At 39.3% G+C, this 12210-nt stretch overlaps 1 protein-coding gene across 2 annotated transcripts in view; it reads right to left on the bottom strand.

Moving 5' to 3' along the window:
• Nucleotides 1–12210, bottom strand: part of mcm3ap (minichromosome maintenance complex component 3 associated protein) — an 80260-nt gene that overhangs the window by 9868 nt on the left and 58182 nt on the right. For both annotated transcript variants that reach the window (XM_060827694.1, XM_060827695.1), the window contains 9 exons: nucleotides 12052–12204; nucleotides 11751–11906; nucleotides 9761–9829; nucleotides 6320–6454; nucleotides 4984–5122; nucleotides 4567–4825; nucleotides 3633–3730; nucleotides 1676–2066; nucleotides 1328–1594 (listed from right to left, as the gene is read on the bottom strand). In XM_060827694.1, the coding sequence (XP_060683677.1) occupies nucleotides 1328–1594; nucleotides 1676–2066; nucleotides 3633–3730; nucleotides 4567–4825; nucleotides 4984–5122; nucleotides 6320–6454; nucleotides 9761–9829; nucleotides 11751–11906; nucleotides 12052–12204 (1667 nt within the window). The remainder of the gene's footprint in view (nucleotides 1–1327; nucleotides 1595–1675; nucleotides 2067–3632; nucleotides 3731–4566; nucleotides 4826–4983; nucleotides 5123–6319; nucleotides 6455–9760; nucleotides 9830–11750; nucleotides 11907–12051; nucleotides 12205–12210) is intronic.

Here is a 12210-nt window from a genome sequence, read left to right as displayed (position 1 = left end):
GGCTTCTTTCTGCACTGTAACATTTCTACTCAAAGCTGGATTGGGGATGGGGGTGGAGGAAGGAAGCTAGCATGGAGGTGCATTTTCCAAATATTATATTCTGAACCGATAAATCATATTCTGTTCACAATTATCACAGTTCTGGGAGAAAAGGAAAACAATTGTGAGTGGGCCTTTACAGAAAAAGAGGCAGGAGGGGAAACTTCCTGAAACTGGTAATTGCTTAATTATTTGCCCCAATAAAGCAGCTTGCTTTCAAACTTTATTAAATTACTTTTGTGATGACTAATTCAAGTATTTGGTGGGGAGGTCTAATCATAGGAATTTATGGAGGTTACAGGAATTGATACTTGGAACTGGGTGTTGTCTCACTTTTTGTTCTTTCTCCATAACCTTTACAATTCCTTTTTATAAAAAAACTTCGCCTTTCAAAAACGTTATGTCTGCAACCACCTGAGTTTCTGGTAGAGTATAACATGCAAACACTCCTCTACATTAAAAAATTATTTTAAGTCATCAAGTTACCAATTCTTGCCTAACATCTGTTACATCTCTGAACCTTGTTAATTTTTACGATGAGACCCAGTTTTTTTAAATGTCTCTTCATAGCTAAGGCTCCTCATTTCTGACAATATCTTGATGAATCTTTTCTGTTTCCTCCCTATAGTTGTCACATCTTTTCTTAAGTCCTACACCCCAAATGGCTTACTTGGTTACAATCACAGCCTAACCAATCCCTTGAACAGATTCAGTTTTGCTTGTGTTAGATTCAGTGCCAGAATCCCATACACCTTTTCTTTTTCAGAAAAAACCCTACTTTTAAAAGTTACACATCAGATGTCACAAGTCTCTCCTGCACTTTTTAAAATTTTATGTTTATTGTTTATATCCTATCCTTAATCTTACACCCATACATTGTATTTTTAATCCATTTTTTGGTATTTCTCTGCATTAGAGAAGATTAGCAATGTTTTTACATTTCCTCCTGAAAATCCATTTACACAATATGCACTGCATTTCCTGCATCAATAATTATTTCAAAATAAATATTATATTTCATTTGAGTTGTTTTGGGTTCTCAGTATACAATTACAGTCATCTGTTCCTTACAATGAACTAAGAGCACAAAACACCAAACCGTTTCCACCCTCAAATAGCATCATTTCAGCCACAATCAGAATTCAGGTTCTAAAACCAAAAAACCTGATATGAGCAAGGTCCTTATTTCCTTGTCTCTATGTTCCCCTTCTCAACCTCACAATCCACTATAATGCTACAACAATCAGACCATTTTAAAATGAAAATGTAAAACAGAGACAAGACTAACCTGAAGCACAAGGTTGTTTCGGGGCTAAGCATTCTCTCAATCGATGGTCAATGCATATGAGAACAATTTCATCCCAAGGTATTTCTGAAACCAATGGCCCCTCATCAGTCGAGGTTTGCAACATCAAAGGACAGCTGTCTCTCCATTTGCTATAGACTGTGTTCAGGAGATGCTCGACCCTTGAAAGCAGCAATGGACGAGTTTGCTGTGACACTGGGACCTGACACACGTAATGGAAGATCATATCACAAACCTTAGCCCATGGAGCTATGAGGAACAGAAAACAGCATTGTTAATGATGTGGCCACCAAGAGTGTGAATTCATCTTATAGAAGGTAATATTCCTACCAATCAAGGGAGGGAGATCCATCACTGGCAGCTGAAAAGACAGCACTGCATTCCTTAGCCAGGTTAGGTGGTTACTGGAATTCCATTCTTTGTGTGCCACTATTTCATGAGCAACAGGTCCACAGAATTCAGCAACTGGCCAAGAAAGGTTGTACAGTTGTTCAGAGGACACTACCTCTGCAAGGAAACGCAGCACATTGTTGTAAAACTCAATAATGAAGCTGGGATCCTGGGAAGGCAATGCAGCCTGTTGCCTTTCAGATTTATCATTGTAAAACTGGTCACTAAACTCTCGGCACAGCCCATCCTCAATGAACTGGATCAGAGTCTGGCAGCAAAGCTCTGGCGGTGATGGACAACATGAGGCCAGCCACCTTACAGCTTCAGAGACCTGAAAGAAATTGCATCCATATATTTAAATCTCACTGTCAAATGGTAAAATAAAACAGTGCTGGAATTATTATCTTCTACATGTTCAGTTTATAGCAAAAAGGATGGGGAGAGTCAATGATTGAATGAAAAGGTGCGTCAACATAAATCCCACAATGTAACATTTCAACAAACGTTTGCTACTGTATTCATTTGTTAACCATACATAAAACTAAACTGAAACACTGGTCCTTGTCCAGATTAAACAAGCCCTGCACACAACAGCTGTGTAGTGATTCGACACTGCACAAAGAAAGCAATTCTGAAATTAGAGCGAGAAAAGAAACAAATCATTCAAGTGATCAGAGAAGCTACTTGCAAACAATGGTAAATAAGATCTACCATCTTTATTTCAACTGGACTGTTTTGTCTCATTTTAGTTTGAGTGTGATGCTGCATTTATTGCCCATTCCTAGTTACCTTGGTGGGTTTCTTCCTTGGTAATTGACTAACCCATTGCAAAAAGCTTTACCAATGAACCACATTACAGAACAAGACAGAACCATAGACAAGCCCTTATTGTGGCTCAAGTTCCACAAATTACCATATTTAGCAAACTCTCAGCATTTTTTATTCCTATTCAGAGGCATCACTGGCTGGGCCAGCATTCATTGCCCATCCCTAAATGCCCTCGTGATGGTGGTGAGCTGCCTTGAACAATATCCTTGTCATGAAAAAGGGACAATTGTTCACAGCACTCCAAGTGTAGTCCAATTCAAGAATGCATACAATTTTAACATAGCTTCTCTGCTTTTCAATTAATATCTAGGCTTTGTTGTATTTTAAGAAAAAATCTTATTCATCTGTGTTCCTAGTTTACTGATTTATGTAACTATCTCCAGATCCTTTTGAGTCGCTACTTCATTTAGATACTTATTTTTCAGGAAGAATAGTTTCTTGTTCTTCCTGCCAAAATGCCATCCAATTGTCTGCCTGACTTTTATCTACTTTTCATTTGAGGGTTGGATCAATGTACTTCAATTGTATTGGTCCATACTCATGGGCAACATACTACAGTGGCTTACCATTGGCTGTCCTGCAGATGACAATCAGGAAACCTGCCGGCCATCAGGCCTATTGGAAGGATATACAGGCTGATAACTTAACTGGCCAGGATACAAATCCATCTTCAAACAAGTCCTGGCGTGGTTTATCTAACCAGCAGCTGCTTGCCCACAAATATATGATTGCTTTAGTTATGAATTACACCTTTGCTAGCTCTTCCCCATGCACAGATACAACCTACCTGGACCAAAGGTTTTATCCTCTCTAAATTGGATTAGTTTATCAATTAACTTCCTCCATTCCATCTTAAATACCCTGGCAAGAGATAAATGTCATGGAAATATTTTATAAGACAAAGAGAATTTAAGTAGTTTTTGGAATTGGGCTTAAATCTATAACCATCTGAATCATAGATCATTCCGTCAAACTGACACCGAAATAGTAAGCCAATAATTAAGATGTTCCACTGTTAGGTCTCAATAAGCCAACTTGAAAGGTCTGTAACACAATAACGAAATTTTACCTTGTTTGATCCCTGAAGGTAGTTGCTTTTTCCCGGGATCAGGACAATCAAATACTCAGACACGAGGTGAGTGGCTACTAGCTCTTCAAGTTTTAGACCTTGAAAGAAAATAAACATTTATATCAATTACTTGTATATGCATAAAAGTTCCAATGAAATATCCGTTGCCTTTGCCACAGAATAATGAAGCTGGATAGAGTTCCCATTATGCAAGTGATAAAAAGCCCTATGAAAGTCTAAAATAGTGCTGTCACTGTCATCTAAATTTCTAAGGAGCAAATCAAGCAATAGCTGGGACACAAAATTACAGATTGTTTCAGAACCTGCACAAAAGCTCTCATTAAATAGATATGGAAATGATGTCAGTCAAACAAACAGCTTCCAATTTCTGTGATCACTTTTTCTAATGCCTTTCCAATTTACTCCTTTGTTCCCTAAATTTTAGTTTTCTGTCAAACATCAAATTCTCCCTTAAAGTTTCCAAGACAGTAAGGAAAATCCTGTTAAAATGCTTTCACAATCTCTCACCATTACAACCTACCCTGATGCCCTTCAAATTTATCAAAACCTGGGAAACAGGAGGAGTAAGTCATTTAGCCCCTTGAGCATGCTCCACCTTGATGATGGTTGATAGAATCATAGAATCCCTACAGTGCAGAATGAGGCCATACAGCCCAAGTCTGCACCAACTTTCCAAACTGGATCCCACCCAGACTGATGACATGCATTATTTTAAACTAGATACGCGAGCTAAACACAGTGGTTGAGATATTAAACATCTACTGTTTTAAGTTGACTGCTCAAATCATTTCTCATGATTCGTTATTAGAAATCATGCTCAAGGCAAAAGTTCAAATTTAAGAATAATGTTTCAATTTCTCAGTTTGTTTTCATTATTCCGCTACTCATTCATAACATTGGCTCCAGGTCTCACCTTCTATCACCTCTTTCTCATTCAATGATGTTTCTTCGCAAGGAACAAGGATGACCAGTGGAACTGCAGGATTTAAAGGTTTAGCTTGTAAAAGTTGTCTGACTTGCAGCATTGCTGACAGCCAGTACACTTCCTCCTCCTCCTGGTCAGTGCCTTCTTCTCGAGCTGGTAGCAAGAGGATCAGAGCAGATGTTCCCAGCAGTTCCTTCCGCTGTTCCATTGCATCCACGTCTGTGTTACTTAGAGGGCCTTTAGTCAACTGGGTTTTTAAAAAAAACACACAGATCACTATCAGAGTGAACCAGATGTTAATGTAACTTCTGAAAGAACACTGAAATGTTACTGAACCTTTCCAAGTCAACTTTAAAAACTGTTACATTTATACAGCCTTTCAAAAGCTGTGTGAGAGGCCCTTACCTTAACACAGATGTGCACAAGTACATCAATTGCTTCGTCCTTCTTCACTGCTTCACATAGATGTGTCTGAATGACATTATCAGCATCATCCAGCTTTTCAGTTCCTTGGAATTTTGCTTTCAGCCAATCAATCAAAGTTCTTAAAACAAAAAGCATTTAACCACAGTTGGTTTAAAATTTAAAAATGAATATCTCGATCAATACGTTCAAAGAAAATTGCAAACTTTTTTAGATTTTATAATTAAATTAGTCATTAGTCACAACAATAGCTCCGAGGATCATTACAATACTGCAACTGCCAGGGGTAGGGGTATCTTTAATGTGTGTGAAATGCTGGTACACTGGCATCATCTTCTTTCAATCCAGGCACCAGCAATATGTTAAATTGGTGTGAATTTAAGTGCCAGCATACAGAATAGATCCTATAATCTCACTCAGTGTCTGCACAACAGTACCATAAATGCTCAATCACAAGCTTATTTTTCACAAGTTTCAGAGTATTTTCACAGCAGTGTTCCTTCATGGCTATTGTTTGTAGAAGGTAGAACTTTGCAAACAACAAAAGTCTTTGCAGAGTTTGCTGATCTCAGGCAAACTACTGAGAAATCACTTCAATTGGACTCTACTCTTCAGGCTGGAGTCAAGATTTCTATCTTGGAATACTAATTTTAACTAGAGTTCAAAATGCTCCACTGGCCACTTGATACAGCTCAGTTTGAGTGAGGTAGTGATTAAATGGATTAATATCAGTCTAGGCAACAGGAACAAGGAGAAATCAAATGAACATGACCAACCAGTCATCTCCCTCCCTGCTGCAAGTGAACCTGGCTCCCAAACACAAAGAATGCAGGAAGAAGCCATATACTTTATAAACAATAGCACTTTTAAGACCTGGACCACTCTGGTTGACAGCATGATCTTTGGCAAGACCACCCACATTATTTTCAAAATGATGACCAAAAGTGCCGTCTTGCAGAGAACTGTGTCTTTGTTTGACTAGACAACCAGCTCAAGCAAGCAGAAGTGGGTACTGCAGATGCTGGAGATTAGAGTCAAGGTTAGAGTGGTAAGATTGTCGTAAGTGTGCACAGGAAAATCGATGTTTCGGGCAAAAGCCGTTCAACAAGAATATGAATCCTAAAACATAGATTTTCCTGATCCTCGGATGCTGCCTGACCTGCTGTGCTTTTCCAGCACCACACTAACCAGCTCAAGCAGCTAGTCAAATGAAAAAGCAGGAGCTGTGCACAAGTTTACAATTGGTTATAACAGCAAAATTGCTGACATTTAACAAAATATTTGATACAAAGATTCAGGAAGACAATAGGTACAGAACCTGTTGTTATCACTAAGTCCATATTGATCATCACTTGGCAACAGCAGAACAACCTTCCAGAAGATTCTGTCTTGACGAGTTGGGAAGTTATCTGCCACCAATGTGAACAAATCCAAAGGAGTCCAGGCAGCTTCACTAAAAGTGAAATTAAAATGCAGATGTGAGAATAACTGCTGCATCGTGCTTCATTGTCATCATAGGGAGGACATATTAGCATAAAAATAATTTATATCAAACTACACTGTTCATGGAAATATTCCTCCACAAGATGTAAAGGTCAGTCAACCCATCAAGTCTGCAGCCTCATTCCAGTCAAACATGGCTGATACAATAATCCTCTACTCCATATCCTTCCTTTTCCCCAAAACCATTGATTCGCTAACTAATTAAAAGCCTGTCTATCCCATCCTGAATATACTTAATGGCCTCGGAGGTCTCAACAGTCTCCCATAGTACAGAATTCCACAGATTCATTACCGTCAGAAGAAATGCCTCATTTGTCGTAAGTGTGCAATCCCTTATTTTGGGTTTCTGCTCTCATCCTAGACTCTTCCACAAGGGCAAACACACAGCATATATCCTTCTAAGAACCTCATACGCTTCAATAGGGTCTCCTCTCATTCTTCGAAACTCCAATGAGTATAAGCCCAAACAACTCAACCTCTTCTTATAGGAAAATCTCTCCAATCCTCAGGATCAACATAGTAACCTTCTTTGTGTAGTTTGATACAAATAATTTATACAAGCCTCTAAAGCTTGTATATCTTGCCTTAGATTAGTGCACTGAACTGTTCACAGTATTCTAGATGTGGTTTTACGAGTGTCTTGCACAGTTTTAGCAAAACCTCAATATTTATATACTCCTTGTCCTTTTAAATAAAGGCCAAAATTCCATTTGCTTCCTTATTACCAGCTGAACTTTAACGTTAGCTTTTTGTGATTCATGCACTGGGACTCCCAAATCCCTCTTTATCCCAGCTTTCCACACTCTTTCTCCATTGAAAACTTCAACTGCTCTATTCTTTCTGCAAAGATGCATAACTTCACATTTTCATGTTATACGCCATCTGCCAAGTTTTTACCCAATCATTTAACTTGTCTGGAGATTTCATCTGTCATCCTCACCACTAGTCTCCCCACCTTTTTTGTGTCACCTGCAAATTTCTCAATACTATATTCACTCCCCTTATCCAAGTCATGTACATTCTAACCAAGTATGGTCCCAGCATTGATCCCTTTGGCACTTCCACTCTAGTTTGTCATCCTTAAAATGCCTCTTTATCACAACCCACTGTCTTCTATTAGTTGAAAAGTCCTCTATCCATGCTAACAAATAACCCCAAAAATCACAGGAGTTTAAGCAGCCTTGTGTGTGGAACTTTAATGAAAGTCTTTGGAAATCTAAATGTATTAGATCTGCTGGCTCCCTTTATCTATCTTACTTGATATTTCCTCAGAACTGTGATAAATTTGTCAGGCATGATTTCCTCTTCATTAAACCATGCTAATTCTACTTGATCATCTTATGTATTTCTAAATGGCCTACTATAACATCCGCTAACATTCTTCCAACAAGATGTTAAGCTAACTGGCCGATGGTTAACTGAGTTTTGTTTCCTTCTTTTTGAAGCAGAATGTTACACTGGGACTTTTCCAGAACCTAAGAATTCCTGGAAGTTTATTACCAGTGCATCCTCTATCTCTGCAGTAACTTAGTATGTTCTAGAACGTATCCCATCAGGTTCAGGAGTGGATTAGCCTTCAGCTCAGTTTAGTTTCCATAGTACTTTTTCTCTAGTGATAGTTATTGGGTTTATTTCCTCCCCAGCTCATTTTCAATGAATTTTCAGTTCCTTGAATATTTAGTACTTCGCACCTCATTTAAGCTGCTTACTTAGCATTTTTAGAGTGCTATTAGTGTCCTCTAACATGAAGACCAATGCAAAATATTTGACAACCATTCTGTCATTTCCCACTTCCCCATTATTATTTCCCGTTCTCTAAGATGTTGCCCCTTTTTTCAATTTTATTTATTTAAAAAAGTTCTTACTGTTCCGTTTTTCTGTTACGTGTTAATTTGCACTCAATTTATTTTCTTCTTTTTTTTTGGTCATCGTTTGTTGGACTTTCAAACTTTACCCAATCCTCTGGTTTACCTCCTAGTCCTTTCACATTGTAAACTTTTCATTTCAATTTGATATTGTCCTTAACTTCACTAGCTAACCATGGTTGGCTTGTCCCTCTCTTCCTCACTGGAATACATCTTTGTTGCAAACTATTTTCTTAAACATCCGCCATTATTTCTCAACTATCTTTTCTGCTAAATACCTTTTTCAGTACATTCCAAATAACTCTGTCCCCACATTCCCATGTAATTACTCTTATTTAACTTTAGCACCAAGATTGTTTCTGACCCAGATTTCTCACTCTCAACGTCGGTCTGTATAATTGCGTCCACTTTCAATGGACATGCTTTTGAGGATGTAATTTGCACATTCTATGCCATAACTCAGTATAATGTGGAAGCATTTACAACAATATTTTATAAAGCCTGAAATGTGAAACTTGTCTGGCCAATTGCAAAGATTTTTGCAATTTTTCCGGAAATTAGTATTCAATAATGTGGATATTCAAACACATTACAACAACGCAACATGGTGAATGATTAAATTTTATAGCTAGTCGTGTATCAAATTGTAGGAACAATTTACTTAATAGATTGCTATTGACAAAGTTTCTGACCACCATGGTCAATTTGGGAATTTGTTTCAAGAACTAACACTTTGAGCAAGTGAATTCAAATGCAAGAAAACCAATTCAGTGGATAAGAGACAATGGACAAGGGAGGATGGAAGATGACTGAGCAACTGCTTAGCCTGCCTGAAATATCTGATTTGGCTGATACCATTAAAGTAGCATCTTTGTAACTGATATTAGATTAGATTAGATTACTTACAGTGTGGAAACAGGCCCTTCGGCCCAACAAGTCCACATTGACCCGCCGAAGCGCAATCCACCCATACCCCTACATTAACCCCTTACCTAACACTACGGGCAATTTAGCATGGCCAATTCACCTGACCCACACATCTTTGGACTGTGGGAGGAAACCGGAGCACTCGGAGGAAACCCACGCAGACACGGGGAGAACGTGCAAACTCCACACAGTCGGGATCTGAACCCGGGTCTCAGGCGCTGTGAGACAACAGTGCTAACCACTGTGTCACCGTGCCGCCCAAAACATGTAAAATAAATGCAAAAGGCCAGCATGATTTGCAAATGTGTTGGCATCATGCTACATAAACAGGAACAATGCTCGGGTACGATCTATAAACTGACGATTGAGTAAGCAGTATGGTACTATCCTTTCTTAAAAGGAGAAAATTATGATTAGTATTTACACTGAAGTTATGGCACAAAATATGACAGATGTTCCAGTACCAGAGGAGCTGCTGGTAAATGTTTTGAACCTTCATTTGATGAGCAGTCTCCTTCCTCCTCTGCAGCAATCTGCAACACAATGGGAAAACAAAAAAAGTGTTCGTCACAGGTTCTTTAGGTATTTTCTCATGTCATCACGCCAAATTGTACCCTATATCCATTCTAACAATAGTGTACTTATTAGGGTTATGGACAGGTTACAGGAACAGATTACATGACAGGTGTTTTTAGCACATCTAAAAGCTTATATCAGATGATTAAAGGAACAATAGTTAGTATTTCTGCCTCTAACTATTACACATCAATGCTGGTTTCTTTAGTCTCAAGACTTAAACATACCAACCAACACAGCCGGCGCAAGCGTTGACGGGGAATAGGATTCCAGCATTCAAGTACTTGAATAAGGAAGGTGGATGGGACATGATTTCGCTTAGGAAGGATACCACTGCAAAATAAACATCTGCATTGATATTCTTCATTTCAGGAATCAGAAGCTAACTGAAGAAACAAATGACCAATCCACAGGAATGCAACACTGAAGTGGTAAATGGAACAGCCAGGAATGAATCCAGGTGGTAATGCAAGACAACCTTCCTTCACATATATCATAGAACAGTACAGCACAATACAGGTCCTTTGGCCTCAATGTTGTGCCGACCTTTTATTTTATTCCAAGATCAAACTAACCTGTATACCATATATTTACTATCATTTATGTGCCAATCCAAGAGTTGCTTAAATGTCCCTAATGTATCTGACTCTACTACCACTGCTGGTAGTGCATTCCAAGCAACAACTGCACTTTGTAAAGAACTGACTTCTGACATCTCCCCTAAACCTTAAAAGAACGTTCCCTTGTGATAGCCATTTGCGCCCTGGGAAAACATCTCTGGCTATCTACTCTATCATCATCTTGCACACCTCTACAAAGTCACCTCTCATCCTTCTTCGCTCCAATGAGAAAAGCCCTAGCTCCCTCAACCTTTCTTCATAAGACATGCCCTCCAGTCCAGGCAGAATCCTGGTAAATCTCCTCTGCACCCTCTCTAAAGCTTCCACATCCTTCCTATAATGAAGTGACCAGAACTGAACACAATATTCCAAGTGTGGTTGAACCAAGGCTTTATAGAGTGGTACCATAACCTCATGGCTCTTAAATTCAATACTGCTGCAAATGAAAGCCAACACACTTTACCACCCTCTTAACAACCTTATCAACTTGGGTGGGAACTTTGAGGGATGTATGTATGTGGACCCCAAGATCCATCTGTTCGTCCAAGAATCCGGCCTTTAACCCTGAAATCTGCATTCAATTCTGACCTTCCAAAATGAATCACTTCATACCTTTTTCCAGGTTGAACTCCATCTGCCATTTATCAGCCCAGTTCTGCATCCTGTCAAAGTCCCGTTGCAACCTACAGCAGCCCTCCACATTATCCACAATTCCCCCAAACTGTTGGCAAACTTAACTAACCCACCCTTCCACTTCCTCATCCAAGTCACTTATAAGATTCACAAGAAATGTCCAAAAACAGATCCCTCAGAACACCACTGGTCACTGAGCTCCAGGTTGAATACTTTCCATCTACTCCTATCATCTATCTTCTACGGGCCAGCCAATTCTGTATCCAGACAGCTAGATTTCCTTGTATCCTATGCCTTACTTTCTAAATGAGCATATCATGGAGAACCACATCAAACACCTTATTAAAACCTACGTACACCACACTCACTGCTCTACCTTCATCAATGTGTTTTGTCACATCTGCAAAGAATTCAGTAAAGTTTGCGAGGCATTAGCAGTTGGATTGTCAAACTCACTGTGGCACAGCAAGGAAAATAGTGTTGATCTATTTCAGGTAGAAGCTGGATAAGCACAATAGACAAAAGATGCAAAAGGTGAATGGGGTGGGGAGGTGGCTTGTTTGGAGAGTAACCACCATCGTAGAAGTAGACAAAAGAGTTTGCTTTGACTGTAAACACACATTACCGGAGACATGAGATGCTGAGGTTGTCATCGTGTGGCAGGTCTGGATTCTCCAGGTGGGGACTCAGTTTGCAGTTGGGCCCAGCCATGCCTGGAGCTGCTGGGAATGTCCACATTTCATTCCTCAGGCGTTTCCGAGCTTCTGCAGTAGCTCTCCATCTAGCAGAGCATTGAGTTAAAAAGCCGTTGAAGGTACTCAAACGAAAAATTTGGAGAAAAGCAGTTCTAGATAGAAATGTTTTTTCTTTATTCTGTCACTTGCAGTCAGCAATTCTAAGAATTGGACCTTTTTTCTTTCACTTACTTCTTTAAATATTTGCAGAAACAATGCACTTCCTGCAGAGTCTCCTTCACTACTTGGAAGATCTCACTGTCCAGTGTTTCTTTAATGAGGCAGCTGCAGAACTCTGTTGAACAGCGGTTAATCCGGGCTCGCCTGTCTGCCTCCACTGCAAGCCTAAAA

This window comes from Hemiscyllium ocellatum, chromosome 7 (genome assembly GCF_020745735.1).
Source record: "Hemiscyllium ocellatum isolate sHemOce1 chromosome 7, sHemOce1.pat.X.cur, whole genome shotgun sequence".
Taxonomy (NCBI): Eukaryota; Metazoa; Chordata; class Chondrichthyes; order Orectolobiformes; family Hemiscylliidae; genus Hemiscyllium; species Hemiscyllium ocellatum.
The sequence above is the reverse complement of the archived record's forward strand: the minus strand, read 5'-3'. Positions and strand labels throughout refer to the sequence as shown.